A 26,916-nucleotide genomic window follows, 5' to 3' on the forward strand; every position below is an offset into this window, starting at 1 on the left:
GCAATTTTTTCCAATCTATTAAATCCTTTTGGACTTTTGCCCATAGTGGTTCATAATTGTTCTTGTACAATTTTCCATTTGAAGCAGTTAGATATACTCCCAAGTATTTAACCTTTTTTACCATCTGAAAACCTGTGGCTTTAATCAAACTTTCCCTTTCTTTAACTGACATATTCTTAGATAATATCTTAGTCTTATAATTATTAACTTTAAAACCAGAAACATTCCCATACTGTGTTATAAGTTCTAATAAACCATCAATCGCCTGATTCGGCTGTTCCAAAATTAAAACCAAATCATCCGCAAATGCCCGCAATTTATACTCATTCTTCCTTATCTTTACACCCTTAACTAACTTCGATTCCCGAATCTGAATCAATAAAATTTCCAATGTTAAAACAAATAACAATGGGGATAATGGACATCCTTGTCTTGTCCCTTTTTGAATATTGAAATTCTCAGTCAATCCCCCATTTACAACAATTTGTGCAGATTGCTGCTGATATATAGCTTTAAGTGCATGTAAAAAATTATCCCCAAAATTCATTTTCTCTACCAAAGAAAATAAAAATTGCCAGTCCAATTGATCAAAAGCTTTTTCAGCGTCCAAAAAGATAAAAGCCACAGGAATCTGATTATTCTTATCCAAGTACTCAATTAAGTTAATAATTTGTCTAACATTATGTTTCATATATCTCCCTGTTATAAATCCTGCTTGATCACTATGAATCAAGTCTTTCATAACCTGCATTAATCTATTTGCCAAAATTTTTGTAAAGATCTTATAATCAACATTCAATAATGAAATTGGCCTATAATTCTTAGGCTCTGTAAGATCCTGATCTTCCTTCGGAATCAGTGATATAAAAGCTCTTTTCCAAGAAGGAGGAACTTGCATACCCAACAAAATACTATTAAAGAGTTCCTTTAGTGGCTCTATCATTTCTTCAGATAAAATCTTATAATACCTAGAAGTCAGTCCATCTGTTCCAGGAGACTTTCCAACCTTTAACTGCTTAATAGCTAAGCCAATTTCCTCCACAGTAATTAAACTATTCATCCCATTTTGTTGTTCCTCTGAAAGTCTAGGAAAATGTACTGATTGTAAATATTTATCTATATCCAAACCCCTTATATTATCACTTGAATATAATTTTGTGCAAAAGTCCAAAAAGCTTTTTTTAATCAAATCTTGCTGAAAAACCTCAGTACCTTTATATTTTACTTTCTCTATAATTCTAGCTTTCTGTTTCTTTCGTAACTGATAAGCCAACCACCTCCCAGGCTTATTCGCATTGCAAAAAGTATTATGTCTCATATACGACAGATTGGTAGCCACCTGATCTGCCATCAACATGTTAAATTGTTCCTTAAGCATCTTTATAGATACCTTTAAATTATTATCAGTAGGGTTAAGAACCAACTCTTGTTCTTTTGATTTGATCTCTTCTTCTATTTCTCTACGTCTTTGTGACCCTTTTTCCCTAAAAACTTTATTCAATTGAATCAAAATTCCCCTCATATATGCTTTACTAGCGTCCCACACCATAGACATCGATGTTCCCTTATTCATATTTATAGTAAAAAAGTCCTTTAAATGTTCTTTACACTTTTGTACGAACTCCTCCCGATTAAATAAGTTCTCATTCAATCTCCAGGATCTTCTATTCCCGTCTTCCGAATATAACTCCATCCACACCGGACTATGATCTGACAATGTTCTAGGAAAAATTTTCACCTTCCTCACTCTAGGGAGGAAGTCACTAGTAATCAAAAAAAAATCAATCCTTGAAAATGACTGGTGTCTATCAGAATAAAAGGTAAAGTCTCTATCACTTGTATTCCTTTCTCGCCAAATATCAATAAGCTCCAATTCTTCCTTCAAATCAAAGAAAGTCATAGGTAATTTAGTTTGAATAAAAGTTTTAGAGGAACTTCTTTTGTCTATAGTTGGGTCTAAAACCCCATTCCAGTCACCCATCAAAATTACCGATTTATAATCCAACTGAGATATCTTGCCATGCAGCAACTTATAAAATTGTTTCTGTTGTTGATTGGGAGCATATAGTCCAACAATAAGAACCTTTCGGCCTTGTAATAATAATTCCACAAAAAGATATCTTCCTTCAGAATCAGCCTCAATTAGTTTAGCTGAAAAAGTTTTCTTCACATAAATTACCACTCCCCCTTTTTTCCCAGGGGCTGGAGCAGTAAAATGTGTGCCCAGACGGGAATTCATCAAAATTTAGAATCCTTTAAAGTTATATGAGTCTCCTGCAAACATATCAAATCATTATTATGTTGTTTCAAATAATGGAAAATCTTTCTTCGTTTCTGGGGCACGTTTAAGCCATTAACATTCCAGGTCAGGAACCTGACCATCTCCACCGGCCTGGAGCCTCTGGAGCATGGCCTGCAGATCTGCTGTCGAAGATCTTTTTGGTCTTGCCCCTCCCACAGGCTCTGTAACAACCAAACTTTCACCACTCTTCTGCAACTGCTCTTTTTCTTTACGTTTATGGGCAGCTCGTGTCATCCTTTGCTCTTTTATGTCAGAATTCGGTGCAGCTTGTTCCATAACCATCATTGATGAGGCTCCTGCCATAAGAGACTCTTCCGTCATCCTTATTTGTGGAGGTGGTGACAATCTTGCTTTTAAGATAGACTGATAAAAATCTCTTGCTTTGGAAACAGTAGTTAATCTGTGACGTATCCCTTCATAATTTACTATTATTCCTCTTGGAATCTCCCATCTGAACTGAATTTGACGATGTTTCAACTCATCAGACAAGAAAGTAAAATCTTTTCTGGCTCTTAAAATTTTTGGAGGTATCTCTTTTAAAATTATCACGTCTTGATCAGCAATTTGAAACTTTTGTTTGTAAAAAGCCTGTATAATTTCATTACGGATAGATCTTCTAGAAAAATAAATAACCACATCTCTTGGTAGATTTCTCTGTCTAGCAACCCGTGAATTAACTCTAAAAATTTTTTCTATCTCATTCTCAATTATTTCAGGCCGCCAACCAATATTAGGAGCAATATCTTTCACAATAAGCATCTTTAAGTCTTCCTGAGGGTTCTCCCTCAGGCCTCTGATACGCAATGCGTGTTCCATCTCCCTATATTGTGAAATGATTTGTTCATCCTGTGTAATTTCTATCTTGTTCTCTACCTCCTGCATTCTAAATTCCATCCTTGATGCATTTTCAGTAATCTTTTCCATCTGGTCATCAATCCTTTCTATGTGCAGGGCTAGGCCCTGAAAGGCCAGAAGGATATGGTCTCTTACTTGTTTATTCTTTTTCTCCAATAATTCTTCTGTATTAGCCCTCTCTGCAATTATAAGATCTTTTACCTCCTCCTTAATATCCAAGGCATGCTGTTTTAAAGCATCTTGTAAATCATTAAGAGAAATTGCAGGAGGAGGAGGAGAAGGTGGAGGTGATTTTGGTTTCTGAGATGCAGGCTGAGGCATTGGAGAAGAAATAGGAACCTTAGGGGCGGGAGGCAGACGTTTTGAAGTCATTTTCTTAAATTCCAAGAAGAAAGATTCTTATTGAAAAAAAAAAGGGCACAGTTCTTTTAAGTGTTCTTAAAAAAAAGAGAAAAAAAAATAAAGAAAAAAAGAGGAAAGAATAAAAGCCAAATTCTTACTTCTGTGTTTAAAGAGTTAATCTGTATCCAGGTTTTACTCTGTAATGCAAATCAGGCAAGAAAGACGATTGCCATTTTAGTTTTCACTTTCCCTTTCTTCTAAAGGGAAAGTGAACAAAAGAAAAGGAAGAGGAAACTTGCTGAAGTTAAAGGCACCATCAAACTTAAGCACAGTCTCTCCTGGTCTGCTCCGTCTGCTTTCAAATACTCACAAGCAGCTGGAAAAAAAAGCAGATGTGGAAGCGGCAACTTGCTTCATCCCAAAAACTTCGGAATGAAGTCTCCCTGGAACGCGGAGTTGCTCAGGCTCCGAGGGAGCTCTACCCTCCGATCCCCAAAATAACAGGAATCCAGGGGAGCTCTTACCTCTACCTGAGAGCTCTCCTCCTCCCTTTTTCCCAGGGAGGAGATTCAAGCCGCGGGACAGCTGATTGTCAAAGTCCCGCGGCTTTTACACGCACCAGGAACGGGCGGCTTTGTAAAACGCCGCCATTCGTCATCGCTGGAACCACCGGAAGTCTGTAGCCTTGCTTTTTGAAAAAAAAATTAATTCTGCTTTTAAATTGCACGAGTTGGAATTAATTTTCTCACGTTATGCAACAGATCCAGTTTTACAGACACTGCCACTGCTTATAGAGCACAATACAAGGCAGTTGGGTCATGGATTTCCTTGTTTTTCAGTTCCTTTGAGCCATAGAAACATCTTTTAAATATGGGCAAAGAACAGCTTCACATTCATTTGCAATTTAAAAACTGTGCCTCAGCTACAAAGATTGCTTTCACAAATGTCCAAACATTTGGTACAAGCTAAGAGCTATTGTGGTATGCATCAAACCCTGATTTTTATTACACGAATCAGCCTGGAAATGTATGTGGCTTTAATGATTAGGCCATTTATTTCATTGTGCAGTTATCATGCAAATTTATCCTTACGAGAGTTAAGATATAAACTAAAATAGGTCCTTATCGTGGGGATGTTGCATCCTAAGTTAAATCACATAATGGGCTCAAATCAAGATTATTTTCTGTCCTAAATCTGAAGAGCTCATGAAATAGCATTATCATGCTTGCCTGGTCTGGTTCAAAATGTGGCAGCGTGTACAGTGATTGGTGATCCTAGGTTTACCCATGTAGCACCTTTGTTGTACAAGCAGCAACGGCTTCCAGATTCCTTCTGGGTACAGTTCAAAGTTCTGGTTATTGCTTTTAAAGCCCTATATCAGGAATCCCCAACTTTGGCAACTTTAAGACCTGTGGACTTCAACTCCCAGAATTCCCCAGCCAGCCATGCTGGCTGGGGAATTCTGGGAGTTGAAGTCCACAGGTCTTAAAAGTTGCCAAAGTTGGGGACCCCTGCCCTATATGATACATTGCCAGGTTTTTTTTCCACAGGACAGCCTTTCCCTAAGGACAGCCACCCTCCCTATCAGGTTAGATAGGGTAGACATGTTCCTAGTCACTTCCCTTAAATTTTGCCACTTATGAGAACTAGGAAGCATGTCTTTTCTGTAGCAGCCCGTTCTATGGAACACTTTGTCCCCTGAAATTCAACAGGCCTCTCTATCCACCTAGCCTTCCATAAAGTTTTGAAGACCTTGCTTCCCCCCTCATTCCCCCCACCAGCAAGCGCTAGGATAGACTGAAGTGACCGTATGTCAGAGTTTAACTTGGTGCCAGGTTTTTGTTTTTATTGTTCATGGTTTTAATCATTTTAATGTGGCTTTGTTTTATTACTGATATTGTTCTAATTCTTGATTGGGAGCTGCTGACAGTTCAGAATAAGATGGGCACTTATATAAATGTTTAAAATAAATAATAAATCTTTGCTCTATATCAGAAGGGTGTAAAGATGCTAATTTTCCCATTTACTAGGCTTAATCATCACAATATGTTAATTACAAGGCTTAACATCTTATCATAACATGCTTCTTTTTAGTCTAAGTACATTTCACACTAATAAGAGTTAACACACTTAATAAGCATTAAGCAAACTAACAGAGAGACTGGGTTCTAATAAATATTTCAAAAACCTTTAGAAAAGTTCAAGATAGGTTCTTCTGACAGAAGTATAAATAGAGATGCCAAATAAAACCTAACAATAAGAAAAGTGTAAACATGTGGAAAAGGTGAAGAAAACGAATCCTCTGTAACTATAAGAACGGGAATATGAATGTTTTCTTTCACACCTAAAGTCTACCTAAATATAACATGTCGAGAATGAAGAGTAAAAGTAAACCCTATTCATTTACTGTATATTACATATTTCTAGACCATCCATCTCCCTCAAGGGAGATTTTACAACTTTTAGTGAGACCGTAACATTCTCATGGAATGAAAATATGAGGAAAATTAACATCCTAGAGACAGTTGGAGTTGCAAATTCCAATGTAATATGGGAGCCATCATCTAAGACCAGAATAATATCTTTAAAAATGGAGATTATGATCATGCCTTATACCCTGTGGTATCAAATCCTGGCAACTAAGAGTTAAGGCCTCACAACTGGATATTCCTAAAACTGGTTATATCTAAATCATTCCTGGGTATGCTAGCACAGTTGAAACAGAAATAGTATTTTCTGCTAGTTATACACAGGATTCACCTTTTAATTGCAGAAAATACTCTGAAGATACAATATTTATTATACAGCTACAGCTCAATCTGAATTCTTGAAAGTTTTGCTTCAGCACCATTGATATATATGAGCCGAGGTGGCGCAGCAGTTAGAGTGCAGTACTGCAGGCCACTTTAGCTGACTGTTCAGCAGGTCAGCGGTTCAAATCTCACCGGCTCAGGGTTGACTCAGCCTTCCATCCTTCCGGGGTAGGTAAAATGAGGACCCAGATTGTTGGGGGCAATGTAAATATATATATATACACACTGCTTACTGGTGTACACCGCTTAGAGAGTGCTTGCACTTAAAGCGGTATATAAGTCTCATAAATAAATAAATAAATAAATATGGGTGCAAGGATATATTTCCCAAGAAGGGTGTCAGAGTTACAGCCTATTTGAAAAATCTCTCTCCCACTGTATCCCAAAGTAAAAAGCTCAGGGAATGAAAATGATAATGGCTCACTTGTTGGAGTGCTTATTGATCTATATGCATTTGATTCCACCATCAGCCACCCATATCTACCATATTTATAATAAGCCACTTCTTCTGCCAGCTAATTGCCAGAGGAAGAAAAGTTAACATAATTTTCGAATATTATTATTTATTTGGGGAACACAGCACACTATTGAGAAGTTGCTAAGTAAATGCCATCAGCTTTGCAGGCTGTTATATCCTTAGACATTATTCCTAAAAGCGCTTCAAAAGATCATCTGGTTGACCAAGCAGAACTTCTCTGCAAAGGTATGATTAATTTTCCCTTTCACCATGATACTTTCATTGATATTACAGCTTATCTAGAAGAACTTTCAGGTAGTGATAGAAGTCACTTGCAAAGACAAGACTCCATGTAGCAAGTGACATAAAAACAGATTAAGATTCAACCACTGCCAGCAGAACAAGAATAACAAGCTAGAATGAGAAACAAGTGGGATCAAATGTGTATTATCCAGCAGCTCAGGGTTCCCTTCGTTTTCTTTCAAATAAGCAAACATTATATTCTTTTTTAGTAGGGAAAACCCCTACCATATTATTAACAATAATGAAGATCTAGATGACAAATATCCAGAGGCGAAAAAAGAGTATATTTTAATGAGTCCAATCACAATCAAATGTCTTCAATTGGAAAACTGAATTGGACTGTATTTCCTTTTTAATGGGAATACTGGAGTGTGGAAAAGTTAGATTTTTCTTTCTCTACCTGGAGACCGTGGCAATTAAATCTGGGGTTTTCTTCTCACAAAGCATACACTCTACTATTATTAGAATATGCTTCTGAATGTTTTTCTATTACTTCAGGCAAGCAATTATTCTAGATAACTTTGAAATTCTTTTGTCTTTCCAAAGTGATTTGCCAAACTCCATGATTCTGAAATGATGTACTGTACTTCAAAGCAGTCTATTACGGTCATTTGAAAGAACAATTTTCTAAATGTTTGTGGAGTTATATGGAACACTGTGTAACTATAACCGTGAAATACATTATGGGCAATCAATAAGTAATTAGACTATCCCTAATGACTGGCCAACAACTATCAATTTTAAGTTACAAAAATAAACTAGGGAAACAGTGAACAAATTATAGTGAATGAAGCTATTGTTAAGTTTCTCATTAGTTCTGTGATAAAAACATATGAACCATTACATCTGTGGAAATGCTAATGCAACTTACAGATATTTCCATTTAATAATTTACTAATGTGCAGTAAATATATAAAAGTTATCCCCATTTAATATTTTAAAAAATGGTAATCATACTGCAGTGGAGTCTTGACATAGAAATATTCAACAAACCAAAGTTCACTACAATAGCAAATACATTAATACCAAGTGAAGATTAGGAATCATTTGTGTTCTAGTCCTTGGAAAGACAGAAACAAAGATAGTGTGAAAATGTAGTAGGATGAAAAAATACCTTGAGGAATTCAGAAAATAACTATTCTAGGATATGGCTTAAAATGTATGGAACCTACTTATGGGGGAAAGTTCTAACTGCCAGTAGCCATACTCTAGATCCATTTAATTCTCATAGACTGGAAAAATATATCAATCCACACGTTTTCATCTTGCCCATTTTGGGAATGTTGTCTGAATCTTGGGACTGGGTCACCTAATGCCTGGTTAAGTAGTTTGCCCAACAAGGGTACAGGAAAGATAATGTAGACCCCAAAATACTGTGTTTTTTGGGGGGGGGGGGTTGAAAGACTGAAACTAATCACTTTTGGCTGTTTAAGTGGATCATCTGTGTAGGTTTCAGAGTGCTTTCCACTCCATGACTTAGTGCAGGGGTCTTCAAACTTGGCCCTTTTATGACAGGCATGCTGGCTGAGGAATTCTTGGAGTTGAAGTCCACATGTCATAAAAGGGCCAAGTTTGAAGACCCCTGACCTAGTGAGATGTGCTCTGCACATCTGTGTATTGGCCAGAATAACCTTCTTTTGTTCTTTTCTGCCAGTTTGCTTAGTAGAGTTATCCAAAGGAAATTGATATATGTAATGATTGATGTAATTACTGCAACTAAACCTGGTTGTTGGAGCTTCACATGTGATTTTATTTTACTAATTTTTACTTTCTTCTCCTAAAACATGAGATTATTCAACAAGTGAGTATGTATTATAGAATGCAATCTTGATTTGCTCCACCTGTTACTGGCAAATGAACTTTTCACATCAGCTTCTCAATGAAACAACTTAAGGGAAAATAAATAAAACTCAGAGGTTCCACTTTCAAATAGTTAAATAATTGTAGTGACTCAATTAAATTATTTTTATTAAACTACTTTTTTCATAAAAATACAGTGCTAGGCATTTCACAAATTGATAAGTAAATATGAGCACAGAACTAAGGAGAAATGATATGGGGGAAATGGTTTTAACTCAGCAAGGTCAGTAGTAAAATGACAATTCTAGACATTTATAAAACAATTCCTGGAGGTCCCACCCCACTTTTTTTGTTTATTTCTTCTAACCCATCGTTATTTTAAAAAAATACTAAAATGTGTTCCTCTATCCAAAAAAAAAAAAAAAGGTTTTCTGCATACAGATTCTATGAGCAAACTCAGTGCCGCATCTTTATGTGAAGGACAAAAAGAAGTCTCCAGTTTTCGACATTAACAATATAAAAATATATACATCCCCATTTCTTCAGTAAAGACAAACTTTAAACATCTACATAATAAACAGGAGAGAGAATACTTTCAACTGTAAATGTTGTATTCTGCACACTAGAAACGTGAGTCTAACTCAAAATTGTTTCCTCCAACATTTGCTAATGTAAAATTATTAGGAGTAAATGGTGATCACTTCACGTCCTCCTCCTCGCACCAAAAGCACTCTGTTCAAGCCTTCGGTCAAAACCTCCAAAAACTCCATGTCTGGGTGTTAAATCAGTCAAGGTTGTAAGAAATGTATGTAATCTATATGGCACTCATATTACTTCTCTATGCCATTCTTTCTCATAAAATGCATAATGTGCACCCCAGAAGATCTGTTAAGCAAGAGTCAAGACAGTACTTTCAAATCTACATTCAGCCATGAAACTGAGATTCATACAAAGAGAGCAGATTACTTACTTTTGCTGGCTGAACGTGGAAATGAATTTAAAAGCACCTTGTGCAATTAAAAAGGCAACATTAAAAAGGTCCAAGGCAAACATGATAGTACTCAACTCCTCATGCTTAACAGGTTACAATCAGCTCCAACCCTCATTCCTCCTATTAACTGCCTGCCTATCTATTCAATTACTATAGCTGCCCATCTCAGTCAATGACTCTGGGCAGACTACAATTCAATTCATATTTTCTCTCTCTCTCTCACCCCTCCCTCCCAATTTAGTATTGAAACGTGATGATGCTAATCAAGATTTGCTTTTAATCTCTTTGAAAACAAATGCATTGGTTTACAAATCATGGAATATTACATGATTACATTAGTGCAGCTATGTTATTACTATACCTAAGACAAGAGGGAAATATATACTGGTAATTTATAGAGTTAAAAAAAAATCCCAATATTTTAGTCATAATTATCCAAGTGCCATTTAAGATATTCACACAGTGAAAAACAAGAGAGCACTTGCTACAGATGCTGTGTGTTATTTTCTTTTCTATATTCATATAAACAAATGTGAGAAGAAATTCATATCCCCTTTATACCACAAAAGAAAGTATATCTGTACAGGTAGTCCTTGACTTACAACAGTTCATTTAGTGACTGTTCTAAGCTACAGCTAAATGACTTATGACCATTTTTTGGTTACCTTTGCAGCATCCCCATGTTCATGTGATAAAAATTCAGATGCTTGGCAACTGGTTCATACTTATGACCGTTGCTGCGTCCCAAGGTCATGTGATCCTCTTTTGTGACCTTCTGACAAGCAAAGTCAATGGGGAAGCCAGATTCACTTAACAACCGGATTGACAACTTATCAACTGCAGCGATTCACTTAACTGTGGCAAGAAAGGTTGTAAAATGGGGCAAAATTCACTTAACAAACGTTTCACTCAACAGCAGAAATGTTGGTCTCAATTGTGGTCGTAAATCGAAGACTACCTGTATTCTAAGGTATGTAAAACATTTGATAAACAAGAAAAGGTTCAGAAGATTATAAATGATTGTAATAAATTGCCATTAAACAGATTATTTTCCTTGCTTATATGTTCACCTATTTCTTATTTCTTGCAATTCCATTTTCATACCTTTCATCTGATTATATAGTATCACAATAAGTTTTCAGAAGAAGTGTTATATTAATCTGTTATAGTGAAGACTTTTCATTTTTGTTTTGTAAATTGATGAAGCCCAAAATTTTAGACTTTGCCTCAAGTTTTTTTTTTTTTTTTAAAGGATACAGTTTTCATCTCCATGTCTGTTCTTGGGAGGTCCAGGCATGTTCAGTAATACCAGCTGGGCATTTTGTGACTTGTTTAGCACAACTCCATTGAGCTTGACAGCAGTATGCATCCTTCGCACATTTGACTCATTCCTATGATATAACAACAATTAGAAATACCATTTCATTGATAATGAAAGAAAAAGTCATTATGGCAGCCAATGATGTAACAGAACAACAGAGTTGGAAGGGACCTATACCAGTGATGGTGAACCTTTTAGAGACCGAGTGCCCCCAAACTGGCCCCACACCTGCCCCAACCGCCTCACCCCAACTCCACCCACCTGTAGGGCCACTCACTGCCTCCACGGCCCGCCGCTGATCACCCAGGCAGCCCAGCAGCATCATGGCGGCTACGGCCTCCTCCCGCGTCCCGCAGCATCAACTGTGCGACGGGGTGCAAGGGCAGTCTTGTCCCCACTGCCCAGCTGCCATGTCCTTGGCTGCGCTGCTCAGGGGCGACTCCTCCGGGGAGCTGCTGGTGAGGAGAGGACCATGGGGGAGGTGGGGCTGGGGCAATGGCATGCGTGCCCACAGCCTCTGGCACGCATGCCATAGATTCGGCACCACTGCCCTATACCATTTCAGACAAATGGTTGTCCAATCTCTTCTTAAAAACTTTTGCTAAACATTTGCTAATCAGTGGTACATCTCACAAAGTGAAAACCGATATTTGACATAGAGCAAGAACAGGTAGGTGGATTTAGACAAATTCCTCGAAACAAATTAATTTGGTTTTCTACAGTGTCTGAAATTTTATCAGGGAATGATAAAACTCTGGGTTTAGCTTCATTTGTCCACAAAAGACGTTTCCAGCTAGTTCATATTATGCGGCTTTCTGAGAAAGCAAAGCACCACAACCAATTAGGACCATGCACAATTCAAAAATAATTTGGAAGAAATGCTTTGAATGCCATTCAAGTACATGTTTTGGCTGTTGACTGAAATAATGTAGCTGTGCTAAGGATCCCATTAACTTTGATTAGCAGATTACCAGAGCTTGAAACACTTTCACCACAGTTCAAACAAGACATTTCAAACTCAATCAGGTTCAGGTCAAACTGTTTTTGAATTTGAACCTACAGTTCTTTGATTTAGAGCAGGAATCCTCAAACTTGGCCACTTTAAGACTTGTGGACTTTCAACTCCCAAAATTCCCCAGCTTCTGGGAGTTTGGCCAAGTTTGAGGACCCCTGATTTAGAGGAATCCTAGAGTAACATCCATTCAGTATTTTTTTTAAAGTAATATAAGGTTAATCCAATAAACAATTTCCCTTTGTAGCTGCAGGTATTCTTAGCCAAGACGCCACAGCAGTATCAGCCAAGTAAAATCTTTTTACTGAAGTGCTACTGAAAAAGTACTAGTTGTTGCAAATCTTTTTGGCTTAAGACTGCATCAACTGAAGCTTGCAAATTAAGTTTGTAGTGTCTTGAAAAGGACTGTGTTACTGCTTTGAACATACTGGTGAAAAAGGCTTTCAAGATGGCCATACTGCTTGTGTAGTGGGTCATGAGAGGATGACAAAAGACTGGACCTCGAAGCTGGGAATGATGCAGAGTCACAACTACAATAAAGCCAACAGAAGCATACTGCAACAGAAAGAGGGAACTTGACCTGTGCCAAGTTTTGGTTAGTATATCCAGCGTATCAATACTTGTGAGGGGAAGCAAGCACACCAGGGGTGGGCAGAATGACAGTCAGCATACATCTTGAATCTTATGAGAAACAGAATTGCCTTGGGCATGAGCATGGTCAGAAATGAGGCTGGAAACAACATGCAGAGATCCTCCTTAGCTGATAAGGCTACCAGCTCTGCAATCTGGCTCACTACCAGGGAGAACACTTTCCAAATAAAAAACTCTGTATTCATTGAACAAAGTTTTTAGGTACTGCATTGGGTGTTGTTGAGCATTATCCTTGAGGTGGGCAGTTCTGCGCTGAAATTTCTTGATGTGCGAGTGTGCACAGATGGGTGCCCTCGGGAAGTGAGTTGATTGAGACCTAGCTTGCATATGGATTAGACTGCAGGATCTTGTTGAATGCTGCTTGCAAAAAAGCCAGTGCCAGAGGAATGAAAGCCATCACGACTATCTCTTCCTCTTATACTGCGTAAGTAATATTGAAGTATTAAATTGCTGAATACGTGTCCTACCAATGGTAGAAGACATGCTAAGCAATTTAACACATCATGATTACTTATGCTAGGGGGTCTTCAAACTTGCCCCTTTTATGACTTGTGGACTTCAACTCCCAGAATTCTGGGAGTTGAAGTCCACAAGTCATAAAAGGGGCAAGTTTGAAGACCCCCGACTTATGCAGTATAAGAGGCAGAAAAGATCTGGAGGCTGTGAGGATCTGAATGGCAAACACCAGTCTGAAGCTCAATCCTTAGATGGAGTGGATGCAGGCTTGGAAGCCAACCAAGACTGGTGATATTGCACCTTTATTTCTGGATGGGGTTACTTTCTCCTGGACTAAACTATTTGTAACTTAATGGTCCTCCCTAGCTCACAACTCCTGATTGAGGAACATATGGCAGCTTTGGCTAGGCCTTAGCACAACTCCATCTCATGCACTAATTATGGCCATTTCTGGATCAGGAAATATTCACCTCTTGACTGGACTATTCTACATGGGGCTGTCCTTGAACATTACTTGGCAACTACAATGGATCCAGAATGCAACAGCTTGAGTAACTGGACCCAATGGGTTTCCTGAAGCAGTACTCACAGAGTAACACTGCTAATGTGAGAGATGCAACACTTGCCAGGTGGCTTCAATTCAACCTGCTAATTGTTACCTTTACAATATATATAAAACTCATGACTGGGTAATCTGCAGGACTGTTTCTTGCATTGGTTTCTGCCCATCCAGTAAACTCTAGCAGAGAAGTTATCTTTAGAGTCATCCTTAACTGACTGCCAACACTAAAGACCAGTTGGGGATGGCTTTCTAGACTGCCCCGCTCTTTGAATAGTGCTCCACTTAATTCAGGTCAGCACAGACACGTCAAACTCGTGATATCACATGACATCGCACCATGTATCGGAACTTTCCCCCCATTGCCGGCAATGGGGTGGGCGCAGTTTCGTCGTGATGCGTCCACTCCATGGGCCGGCAGTTTGACACCCCTGGGTCAGCACCTACCCTGTTGGTATTCAGAAAATCTGCAGCAGTGGCTGTTCTCAAAAACCTTTGTTGGTTTTAGGGTGCGTTATTATTTACTTTCAATTTTATTTTGTATTATTGCAAGCTGCTCAATCTCTAGAAAAGGCTCTAATGTTGGGAAAAGTGGGAAGAGGATGATTAGCAGCAAGGTGAGTGGACAGTTACAGTGAAGATGGGACTCTCATTAGAAGGTTAAGCACAAATCCTTGTGGAGAAAATCTACATGGCTGTTAAAAGTTGAAAATGACTTGTTTGCACATAATCAAAGGTGCTAAAAATGAGTGGCACGTAGATTGCAGAAATAAACACAATTAAAATTATAGAGCTAAAAGGGTTCCACCATCTGCTCGGTGCAAGATGTCCTACGTGTACTGCTTCAGGGAACCCACTGGGTCCAATTCACAAACATCTTCCTTCTTTGATACTGGTGACAGAAGAATCAAAAGATCAGTGCCTGGGGCACATACTTAGATCTTGAGAAGACACCTCCACCCAGCCCTAATTTGTGAATGTCAATGCTTGCTTTTCTTAGAGATAATTTCCTGCTTTGAAGAAAACAATTCAGCTTAGGAATGCCACGATTTCCATCTTAGGCACTTTTGAAGACAATGCCGATGGAAAGCCTTCTGGGGACAAATTAAGACAGCACTTCTCTGAACTGTCTCCCCAAAATGGTGACTCTCACATACCTAATGAGATAAAAAAGCACTAGAATCAGAAGGAAAGAGCTCCTCAAGAATCAGATAAAGTAAATGTTCTGATGGACAGCAACTCTATCCATGGTAAAAGGAATTCTGCTATCCATTGCAGTGCTATTTCACTTTCTCTGATCCACCTGTCCTTGGTTCCCCAACAGGATTCAGACAACCCAAACATCCCGGGGAAATTAAAGAAACCTCTGCTGCTCCAAAAGTCTTGGAGGGCAGGCATTTTTAAGGCTACGGAAGGTGTTCCTCCAAAGCCTGAGAATGGCAGCTTCAACTATTTGAAAACATTCAAAGAAAGGAGAGAAAAAGGAAATATACTCCCCCCACCAATTCCTTGTTTATTAGAGTGGGTAGAACTGAGAAACTGACTAGTGGCTGCCAAAGTGTTTGGCCCTGCCAGATGGAGTAAATCAGAGCAGCAATCAGCTATGGATACTTTCAAGGCAACAACCTCTGCTGAAAGCAGCTGGAATTCATTATAACTGAACCCTGGCATGGTAGCCATTTCATGCTTTTAAAAAGCTACACACAATCACTCTTTAGAGTTCTTACATACAGGATACATCAATCAAAGTGGACGTAAAGCCTGGAAGTTAGAAGACTGTTCCTGCTTGCTAAACTGCTCCAAATAAAAACATTGCAGAAGAAAAGGCAAATCTATATGCATTTTTACATTGCACAATGCTCATAGTCTCCTTTACACTTAAAGGGCCACCTCAAACTCCAATCTAACTCGCCTAGCAGAGAATCAGAAAGAGTCTGGTACACTTTTTTCTGCCTAGCTAATGTGATTACAAGGCAAAAGCTTTTGTGAGGTGCAGCTCAATTCACCAGATGCACAGAGTGGCTAGACTGATACAGAAATGAAACTGGGATGAACTGGGGGGATGGTTGGGAATGAATTCCAAAATTCTTTTACAAAAGCAGACTTGTCACCATATTTATGAAGTTGTCCAGTTTTTCTCTACTAGTGTACCCAAGGAAGGTGAATTGTGCTGAGAATAAAACAATAGAACAGTTTGTGCTGTTTTTGCCTTATGGATGTACCCAACAAAGGAGGGAGACTGTTTTGAGCCCAGTTCAAAACAGCTCTATTCATGACATTCTGTCAGAATGTTTTAACTTGGCTGCATTCCAGTGGGACAAACTTGGAAAACCTCAAGTACATGATGCTCCAAGTACATGATGCTCTGGGTGGAGAAGAATAGGCTCTGACTTAACCACAGTAAAACCAAGTGCTTGTGCGTTTGGAGTCTGCCAGGATTTAGGCATTTTCTACTTTTGGTTCTGGGTTGAATTGCCTTACCTCAGTTGTGATTTGGAGATCTTCCTTCAGTTCCTATATAAGGAGCAACTGGTAGCCATAACCAGGAAGGCTTTCACACAACTCCAATAGCACTTGCTTCAAAACTGGGAAGCCCATGTTCATTCATGGCTTAGTCACCTCCAGACTGATTTCCTGCATTGTGCCTTACCTTGGGCTGCCCCTGATGATAATATGGGAGCTGCAACTCGCCAGTGACATATGTATTTCTATATGCCCATCACACACCTGCACTGGCTTCCAGTAAGCATCCCATGTAATGCAAGGTGCTGGCTATATCACTTATAGAGTGCTACATGGCACACGGTCAGGTTATTTGCAAGACCCCTGAGTCCTGTTTCTTCTGCCTATGCCATGGAATTGCTCAGGATAGGCATACAATTATTGTGTTTTATTACTGGTGTATCCATTTTTTACACTGTTTTTAATGTACTCCACTGAGAGTCAGAAATTGTGAGTGGGCAGCCTTATAAGTCTTTATACATACATAAATAAAATCAATTCACTTATATTTCTCAATTTTTTTGGCTTGGTTAACATTTTCAGTTTTAGTTCCAATTAAAATATCTGCACCAGTTAAATGGTGGCCTTTTGGGGAAATCACTGAATTTGAGTACCCCAACTGAGTGAGAAACATGAAATGGACTGAGAGTGTTTTTTATGAAGTCAAGATAAATCTAACTAGCAAACAATAAACAATTTCAAAGGGAGCTTTTCCTTTTGGAATTAATTGGAATTAAGATAGAGAAATTTAAAATTTTTATATGTATGTATGTATGTATGTATGTATGTATGTATATATATTATTTTCATTCAAAATCTTGCTCTAGTCATTTAGAGAGATTTTGGTTACATCTGCTAGAACTTCCAGTTGTGTAACAGCTTGCACTTCAAATGCAATCCTTCCTCTCTTTTAAAGAATTAGGGGCCAAAACTGTAGGAGCAAATAATAAACCTTTTTATAGCAACAGATGCAAAGCAACGTTTGCATGAGTTCACCAAAAAGGCTATATGGAACAATCATGGGTTTCCATATATTTGGCTGAATATACACACACACACAAGTGAGCCCTCCTCCCACACACATTAACTGGATATTATGCTGTAAGTCAACCAGATCCATGGATGCAAAACTTGCTCACGAAACATCTTTGTTGTATTACAGCAGTCATGTACCGTACAGTAATGATGGTGTGGATAAAGGATTAATTGCTTTTTAATATACATGACAAAACTTTAGTGCTCTGTGGAAAGATTTTTGAAATAGAAGATGACTCACTCAGGGAAAATGCAGGAGACAATTCATTAAAAAAAATGGAAAAAGTAGTAGAGTGTCTTTAGTGCATTTTAAAAGAAAAATGGAGAGAGTAAGAAGACAATTCTGTGCCACTCGCTGTAATTATACCTGGATACATGACATATCTTATTTTGATAAGATGATCTACTATGGTTCCTGAGTTTTTTTTAAAACACAGGAGGGAATCTGGAGATATGCAACACAGCAGTATATTCTTACAATTTAAGTGACCATAAAATGAACAATGATATGGCTTAGCAAACCACTCAGCAGCAACAAAAATACATTTTAAAAAAATACTTTCAGTGTTGTTAGCAAAATATCTGCAAATAATGTTATGTGTTTATGAATGAATATGTTATTTTTATTTACAACACTATTGTACATCTCTGGTTAATGAGTTAATAAAAAAACTTTGCATCCTGGGATTTTGATGAAGAAAATGTCAAATGATGTATGCAAGCAAAAATTTCATGAGCTGAGCTCTAGAATATTATTTGCATTGAAAGTCGAAAAGAAAAACAGAGATGTGACTTTTTTTAAAAAAATAAATAAAAACATAAAAACCAGGAGAAGAATGCTATGCCATTTCACTTGCATGCTAAAGCATAATATATGGACACAATAAGCATGTAATACAAAGCTAATACATGCACTAACAATTCAACAAGAAAGCACAGACAAACAGAAAAACAACCTAAATTGCAGCAAATTTGACTTACAGATTTTCCCATTCTCTACATGGAAAAGAAACAAATACGTAATGTATTACTTGACACTCAGGGGGCATATATTTTCAATATATATAGCAAATTAAATAGACTTCAATCTATCTGTAAATAATATGCTTTCTATATTTTAAAAACCAAAATATCATAGTAACTCCAACTTTGACACTCAGATATGACTAGCACATTCATACACTTTTTACTTCTGAAAGCCATTCATGACTGATCCAGCAAAACAGTTTTTGTTTCTAGAGAGAAGTTCCTAAATTTCAGGCTACATGAAAGCTTCTAGTGAGAACCTATATTTTTACTGGACTTTTAGGTATTGAAAATTACCATAAACACTCTTAAAATCCCATACAAGTTTGACTATGCATTATCTCAGTATCACTTAAAGCAAACACTTTGAAAGCAATGGCATTTCCTCAAGATTAAATCTAGTATAAGTAAATCTGGATCCAATTTTGTATATTCAAGAACGGTTCTTTGAACGTGCTGAGAACTTGCTTTCTGTCTGTCCTAAACTGGGTCATATTCCTTCCATAATGAGATTTTTTTCCCTTGAAAACTGAAATGGTACCACACTATCTCCCAGATGTCTGAGAAAACATAAATATTGTGTTCAAAAAGGAGAAGTTACTATGCATTAGTCGGTGAGAAAGAAAGGATGTAGGGGCAAGACAGCACGAACCTCCTCCTCCTCCTCATCCCCGTATTACCTGACCAAATTATTTTGGAAGTATTTGGGTATATACTCATTTTTAAAATTAAATTGCTAACCTGATATTTGTGCATTTTCAAGTACACAAATGAAAAGGCAACATTCTTTTTCCAAAGGCATACACAATTATTTCACTAGATCAATATACTTATATATGCAGATGCAAATATATGTAAACAGTGGTTGCAATGCTGTAAGTTGCAGTGGACATGAGAGCTTCTACGCCTTCAAGAAAGTCGATTTCCATCCCTCTTTTATTATTCATAAACAGAATAAGCAATCCATGCTTATGAAAAAGTATTATAAACAGTTAACTTATAATGTTATTTTATGTTAGCATGGACTCTGTCCTTCAGTATACTTTTTTCTACTTATTTAGGCAGGCAGTTTCACTTGGTTGGTGCTGCCTTTCTGTGCAGTTATTTAGTTTACATCACCATCTGGTGGTTATAGAGATATTTGTTCCTTGTACTATTATGCAAATAGTAATATAGCTATTATATGGACCCCTGTCTTTACTAACAAAAACTTTCTTAGGTTATGCTAAAATCTCAAAAGGTTATGTTACTCCCAAGAGCTATCATAATGTGTTACTCAAGATAAGGAAAACAGCAGCATTTTATAGTTGTATTTTTGAAATGTGTATACAGGGAGTCTTCACTTAATGACCACAATTGACACTGGCAAATCTGTGGCTAATTGACACAGCCTTTAAATGAAACATCATGGGACTATGCCAGTCTTACATCGGTTCTGCTGCAGTCATAAACTGAGACATCACGTGACCATGACCTGCAATTTTACTGCCAGCTTCTCATTTACTTAATTTGTTAGAAGTCAGTTCTGAAGCTTGCAAATGGAGTACTGCAACTGTCTTAAAAGTGTGCTGGTTGTGAATGTCCAAATGGCAATCATATGACTACAAGGGTGCTGTGGTCGTAAGTTTAAAGACCGGTCATAAAGCTACTTTTTCAGTGCCATGGTAACATCGAATGGTTGGTAAACAAGACAATCATTAACCGAGGATTACTTGTATATTGATCAAACAAAGTTTTTCCCTTGATAAAGAATTTTCTCAATATATTTTGGTAACTCTATCCATTTGCAATCTTTATTGTACCTTAGTCTGTTCTTCTATGCCCGTATTTGTTTCTCTCTTTTGTAAAAAATTTTCAAGGGCCTATTATTCAAAGGGGAAAAAAACCCCTCTGAAATACTTCACAAATAACAAAGGGAAAAACTGCTCTCAGTAGTCCTTGAATGTACTTAATTTACGAATTCAAGAATGTAAGGAGTTTGCTTTCACAGTGGACAAATGACTTTTCTAATGAACAGTGCAGCTTAAAAGCACTCTCTGCTCAGAATTTACTGTGAAATGTTTTTAGGATTACTAAGGGAATAGAACAGGTAGAAAATAGGATTTATTCCTTTTTGGAAGAGAAAGGCTGGCTACATTCTGTCTTTGCAAAACAATGGCTATGGAGATTACAGTTAAAATTAATGCACAAAATACTGGAAAACTTTTAAAACATTAACAGGATGAAAATAGAAAAAGATATGAGGAATGTCAGGCGCATAAAGATGTGTTTAGAATGAGGCAGATTTTTATTCAGAGAAAAATCTTATTTTTCCATTTCACTGATCTTTTTTGAAGTAGGGATGGGGACACATGGACTTTTAATGTGGCATGAGACACAGTAAAAACACAATGGCTAATATAATATTATTTTCAGAGTTTGGGTGTATTTTTGTTAAAAGTGTTTAAAACATTTTGTTGTTCCATCTTAAAAAGTTGAAACAACAAATGTTCTGAAAGAGAGGTATATTGAATATCAATTATTAATTGTAATTATTTTGTTTATATTATTATTATATTTTTATGCTGCCTTTTTTCACATGCATAATACTCCTACCTCCTATTTGCCTCACATCAACAGAATTAGGTAGGATGAGCTGAGAGGGGCTAGGCCAGGGGTAGGCAACCTTGGCACTTTTATGATTCGTGGACTTCAACTCCCAAAATTCCTGAGCTGGCTCAGGAATTCTGGGAGTTGAAGTCCACGAGTCATAAAAGAGCCAAGGTTGCCTACCCTGGGCTACGCCAAACTCACCCACCTGGCTTTCATGCATAAGGGCAGCCTAGAACTCGCACTCTCCTGCTTTCTCAGCCGTTACCTTAACTATTACACCAAACCATTGTTTCTTTATTTTAAATACTGTGCACACAATATGTTTTGAAAAGGAAGCAAAGACATGAAAAGCATACAAAATTGTGTAAATACAGGCATTATATCAAACATATCTGAAAGTATATGAGTGTCCATAACTTCATATACTAAGAATGTGAAATTCAGGAATTGAAAAAAATTACTAATGGTCTTAGAAGAACAGGATGTTCATCTAGAGCTGCAGTTCTTCAATATGAGTTATGAGCCCGCACAGAGCTATGTCCAGAAGTTTCTAGAACTAGTCATGACAAAGTAATGAAGAGAGTTCCAAAAGTTGCGTTTCTATGGAGAATAGATCCAGTTTATAGCGCTGTATTAAGATGATGGGCTAGGTTCACATGGCTAGCCAGCACAATTTGGTCAAGGAATAACCTGAAAGAAGTTTATTGTTTAAGTGTAGATCAAGTTTGGCCAGTTCTTAGTAAAGCCTGATGGATGCTATTATGCACGTGGAGAAATCCTACATAGACAGATTATGCCCTTTAGATAGGACTTGAATGGCCAAGAATAAATACTGGTCTTACTAAAATGGTGCTATACAATCCAGGCAAAGGGTTAGAGCAGGAAAGACATTCAAGAGAATGACACAAATTTTCCAGTGGTTTGAGAGACCAGAAACATATTCTGTTTTTAGTGAAAAATCATTGCTTTTAGAAATAAATAAATATATAGGTGAAAACCACTTTCCTTTTTCTTCTTCAAAAGGGAGAACCTCTTCTTAAGGCCCACAGATCACTAGATCCATAGGATGATATTAAGGCTACCAAAAAAGCTACTTTCTATGAATGAAGGTAAATTTGGGTGGATGGGGGAAAGTTTAGGATCAAAGGCATACAGAGAGACAGACTTCAGGTTAGACAGAAGCAGAGGAGAGAGATGTACTAACTAGGCCTTTCGTGAAACACTTTGATAAGGGGTTAAAAAAGAAAAGAACATCTTGTTGAAAGAAAAAGAAAAGGGATGAAAAAGAGAGAAGCAACCTGGAATTAAGGAGAAACTTCCTGACAGTGAAGACAATCCACCAGTGGAAAAGCTTACCCCCAGAAATCGTGGGCGCTCCATCGCTCAAAGTTTTTTAAAAAGAAACTGGACAATCACCTGTTTGAGATGGTATAGGACAGGTCTTCCTGCTTGAGCAGGAGGCTGGACTAGAAGACCTCCAAAGTCCCTTCCAGCTCTATTCTATTCTATTCTATTCTATTCTATTCTGTTCTGTTCTGTTCTGTTCTGTTCTATCCTACTCTAAAGAGAGAGCCAATCTCTACTGTTTGAAGTGCAAGAGTCAGTATTTCAAAGGACAGTTTTTGCCCAGTGTTTCTGGGCAAATATTTGCTGTGTCTCATGAAGCAGAGATTCATCTTAGGATTGCCCCAGTGAAATTTCACATGGAGAATTGCTGAGGGAGGCAATTTCCATTTGGGTCATTCTGATAGGGCCAAGCTAAATGGCGAGAATATTGTTACCTTCTGTCCTATGGATTGCCAGAACAAAGATGGAATAACGGACACACTAATGTCATGCCTGGAATATAAAATTTGAAGCACAGGTACCATCCTATTTCTTAAATCTCCAATATAATCTGGAGAATTGGTTACAGAGAAGGCTTTGGAGGCCTCAGAGTATCAAATTGGTTGATGCTTGGGATGTTTCATAGCCGGACTAAATTCCTTACAGAGAGCTCAGAGGTGTGCAACCCATCCAAAGAGGTAGGACATAGGATGAATTTGTCTGCAATTAACCACCTATGGAAGGACTTCTTAACATAGGAGAAAAACTGTCCTAATCTACTGAATGTTCAAAAAACAGCAACAAAGGTACTTCAATAGGGAAGACATCTTAAGAGGATGAAAATAGACACTTCAGGTCACATCCATTATGTGATGCAATAGTTGGAGAGTAATGAGGGATGTGACTCTTATTAGGGAAGCAATCTTGTGTTCAAATGCCTGAAGTATACGGACAAACTGCTAATGTTCTGATTCTTAAAATGAAATTAGTCAGTTGCACAAAACATGTGAAAGGCAAGTGTTCAATCACACCGTTTAGTAGGTTCTAGAAAATTCCATATGAGGCTCTCTGCAAGTGTATAATCCATGTCTGCGAATTAAGAGTTATCGTAAAGAATGTTGGGATACAGAGAAGGATGTATAAGAAAAAAGAAAAATAGAATAATTTACACTTTCAGCATTGAAATATATGATTAAGCACATTCACAACAAGCCTGGAACTCATCTGTTCTTAATAACTTCTTCTATTCCTTAAGTAACTACTTACGGTTTCATACTGAAGATATCTTTGTAGCCTGGCGCACATGCTTCTTTATTTTTATGCTTTTCAGATACAAGTTTCTCTTTTGTCCAGGTCATCTGTATTTTTTCTGGGGCAGCAATAGCTGTCTGTAATTTAACCATTCCTGTTCCATGGGATGCAGTGTTTCTGTCATGGATTAACTGAGCCTGGCCAAACATAAGCAAACCAAGTAAAGATCAGCATTTTTGGCGCGTCAGCTAATTCAAAACAGGCAGAGGCCTGTTCTTATAACATGTACTACTTGGGAATTAAGACTGGATTTTTAACTTGCAATAAGGCAATTCAATATCTTGACTTCCCAACTGAAAGCTAATTATATATGTAATAGTGTATAATTAAAATGCTAAACCTGGGTTTTTCTAAAAGTAGCGTGGAATTCATTCTTCCATTTTGTTGCAGAGAACCAATAATATTGTGGCTTGACAAAATATATGCTATATAATGAATTTCAATATACAGTAGGTGAAAAGTCTATGCAAAATAGCTTTGGGAAGACAAAATAATAATTTGCACTTACATACATACATGCTTTCCAAAGAGTTTATACTGTAGGTTTGTCTTGCAAAAATGATAATATCTATTCCCATCGACCATATAAATAATTGGGATAGCTGCTATCATTATCATAGTCACATGATATGAACACAATCAATATTATAGTATCAATAGTATATAGCCTGTTTCACAAAACTCAAAATGACATGACTATCTAAAAATCAGTAATTTCTTACTGATTTTTATCACTACTGCTGTATCTCTACTGATACAACTATAATGATATCGATATCAATAATAACCAATTGTATTCTATTTCAATCACATGGGAATTGACCTCTAAATAAAAAAAAAATGGACTTACAATCAAACGATTTACTGTTCAGCATTGGAAACACAAACATGCTTTACCTATTCAGCAGTTTGCAGAACTGATTAATATAAATTAACCAAGGATGATTGCAATAAATCAATTTATTTCATATAATGTATCTCTATAAATATACATTTTATATGCGTATATTTTATGCTTTTTTATAACTATTTGTTTTTTTGCATTCTATTAAAAAACTTATAAATCAATACTTATCTTTAAATTATATTTTTAATTATTTATATCTACATCTATCTATCTATATACACACATACATACATATCCATGATCTCACGTGTTTTTATTATTAGCAATTCTTTTCTTCTGAAAGTTTGCTCTTTTGTTTTCTAATGCATTTAAAATCCAGGATAAGTCTTTCCTGTGCACAGAAAGAATTCCCTTATTTTTCTCCTTTTCTTTTTCATCACTATATTTTTTATTTCTTTCATTAGAACAAATTGTTGAATTATTAGATTATAATCTATTTCAAGGGCATTTCCTCATAAAAGTTACTTTCATATTTAAATTCTACACAGTATTATTGAGAAAATAATGGATTTAAAAATGGACTTTAAAAACAGAATTATTATTTTTCTTCGTTATCCTACTAAAAAGTTTGGCCTTCCAGCCAAATTAATTATAGGCCAAAGAAATTTGGGATTTTCAGTCTGGAGAAAAGATGACTTAGGTTCAGGAAGATAAAGGGAAGGTAGAGAAAGGTAGCTAATAATTATTTTCCACAGCCACAGAAACTAGGATCACAAATAACTCTAAACTTTTTATTATACGTTTCTGTAATTCTCTCTTTTAAGTGAGCAAAGGAGTGCAATCAATCCTTCTTTATCACCGGCGTTTCCTCTAGATGGCACTACTTTGCTTCATAACATGCATATTTTAAAATCTGGCTGTATTCTATTAAAGTGGACTTTTCTTAGTACAATTTAGGTGTTAAATATATGCCAGATTTCAAAGGATAAAAACTTTTTGAATATCTTTAAAAAGCTTTTTGATCATCCCAAACAAGCAAGAGTATGTGGGAAAGAGAGAAAGAGACAAACAGTAGCAGACAGAGGTACAGAGGTTGGTCATAAGGAAGGAAGGAAGGAAGGAAGGAAGGAAGGAAGGAAGGTGATAGCATTATTTCTTTTCTCTGCCACACCAACTTGAACAGATTACCCCCTAAGGCACTATTCAAAATATCACCAAGAATGTCCTGCAGCATATACTATGAAAGCCTGCAACTTGGACTATAAGTTAAGTTAGCAGGCAAGAGTATGAATTAATAAAAGAATAAAAACAGGTATATAAATCAATACAGCATATCAATGTGGTTCTTTAAAAAAATAGCAAGGAAGCCCTCTTTAATCAAGTGCTTTGTAGTTATCTTGAGAAGTGCAGTAAGGAGTCATTTCATTGTCATTACATTCAATGATATCATATTATTTAAAATTTTGGTAAAAAAAGAATTGTAAATTATCTCAGATGCAAGAGGACTTTTACTTGTCATGATCTGAAAATATTTCACATGAACCAATGGCCTTAAAGCACAATACATTACACATGGAAAGGAGATAATATCTACTAAATTCTACTTTGGAGATATTTTTTGTTACTCTTTTAAACAAACATTGACACAGAACGTACTAAAGGTTAACTACAGAAACAATATTCCATTTTGCTATGATCTTAGGATTTGCCCACACTTGAAGTGCCACTTTTTCATGTACTGTATTATAGCAAATTTCTTCTGAATAAGAAATTTAAAATTCAAAAATAAAAATATAGCCAATGCCTATTATTAAATTAAGAAAAGATGAAATGAGAAGTGTAAGTTTGTAGGCAATAAAGTATGTTTAAATTCATTTGATTTCAGATGAGACTAATCAAGTGATCAATGGACAGGTTTCTAATTTCAAAATTTGTAATTTTAAAAAGTAAAGAGGAGATGATTTTGTGAATTCTAATGGCAAATATAGAAAATATCTATGCAAATTCCTGCTTTTCCTCCTGTCTTCTGGGTTTTAAATGTTCAATCCGGCTCTTTAAACAGGACTCAGTATTACACTGGCAACTAAAAGAGATTGCCTGTTTGTGACCTTTTGTGTATATCTATTTACGGTGGGTAAAATTCTACATCAAGATGAAACTGAAATAAAAATGGAGTAATCTGAAGTAATTTCTAGTGTGCATTAATATCAATAGTTAACATTTTAAAGCAAATGTATTGAACAATATCCTACTGATAGGGTACTTCATCTTATTTAGCATTCCTTTTAATTGATCTGTTCTAGAATGATATTATATCTAGGTAAGGCAATACGGGATATATTCCAAAAGGTTATATGCAGTACCGTACAATTTACGTGCAACATTTCTTTCTAAAAGATCTTCATTAACAAGCAT

The 26,916-nt window shown here is 36.8% G+C and overlaps 1 protein-coding gene across 5 annotated transcripts in view; it reads right to left on the reverse strand.

The window, feature by feature from the left end:
- Positions 1 to 9,013: 9,013 nt before the first annotated feature.
- SLC12A7 (solute carrier family 12 member 7) overlaps positions 9,014 to 26,916 on the reverse strand; it is a 142,234-nt gene continuing 124,331 nt past the window's right edge. For 3 of the 5 annotated variants that reach the window (XM_039329232.1, XM_039329234.1, XM_039329236.1), the window contains 4 exons: positions 23,610 to 23,791; positions 18,381 to 18,395; positions 11,121 to 11,254; positions 9,014 to 9,644 (listed from right to left, as the gene is read on the reverse strand). In XM_039329232.1, coding sequence (XP_039185166.1) covers positions 9,553 to 9,644; positions 11,121 to 11,254; positions 18,381 to 18,395; positions 23,610 to 23,791 — 423 coding nt within the window. In that variant the 3' untranslated portion in view covers positions 9,014 to 9,552. The remainder of the gene's footprint in view (positions 9,645 to 11,120; positions 11,255 to 18,380; positions 18,396 to 23,609; positions 23,792 to 26,916) is intronic. The other 2 variants (XM_039329233.1, XM_039329235.1) reach the window with 1 other exon arrangement.

Source organism: Crotalus tigris, unplaced genomic scaffold (genome assembly GCF_016545835.1).
Source record: "Crotalus tigris isolate CLP2741 ecotype Arizona unplaced genomic scaffold, ASM1654583v1 scf7180000024391.5723578, whole genome shotgun sequence".
NCBI classification, from domain to species: Eukaryota; Metazoa; Chordata; class Lepidosauria; order Squamata; family Viperidae; genus Crotalus; species Crotalus tigris.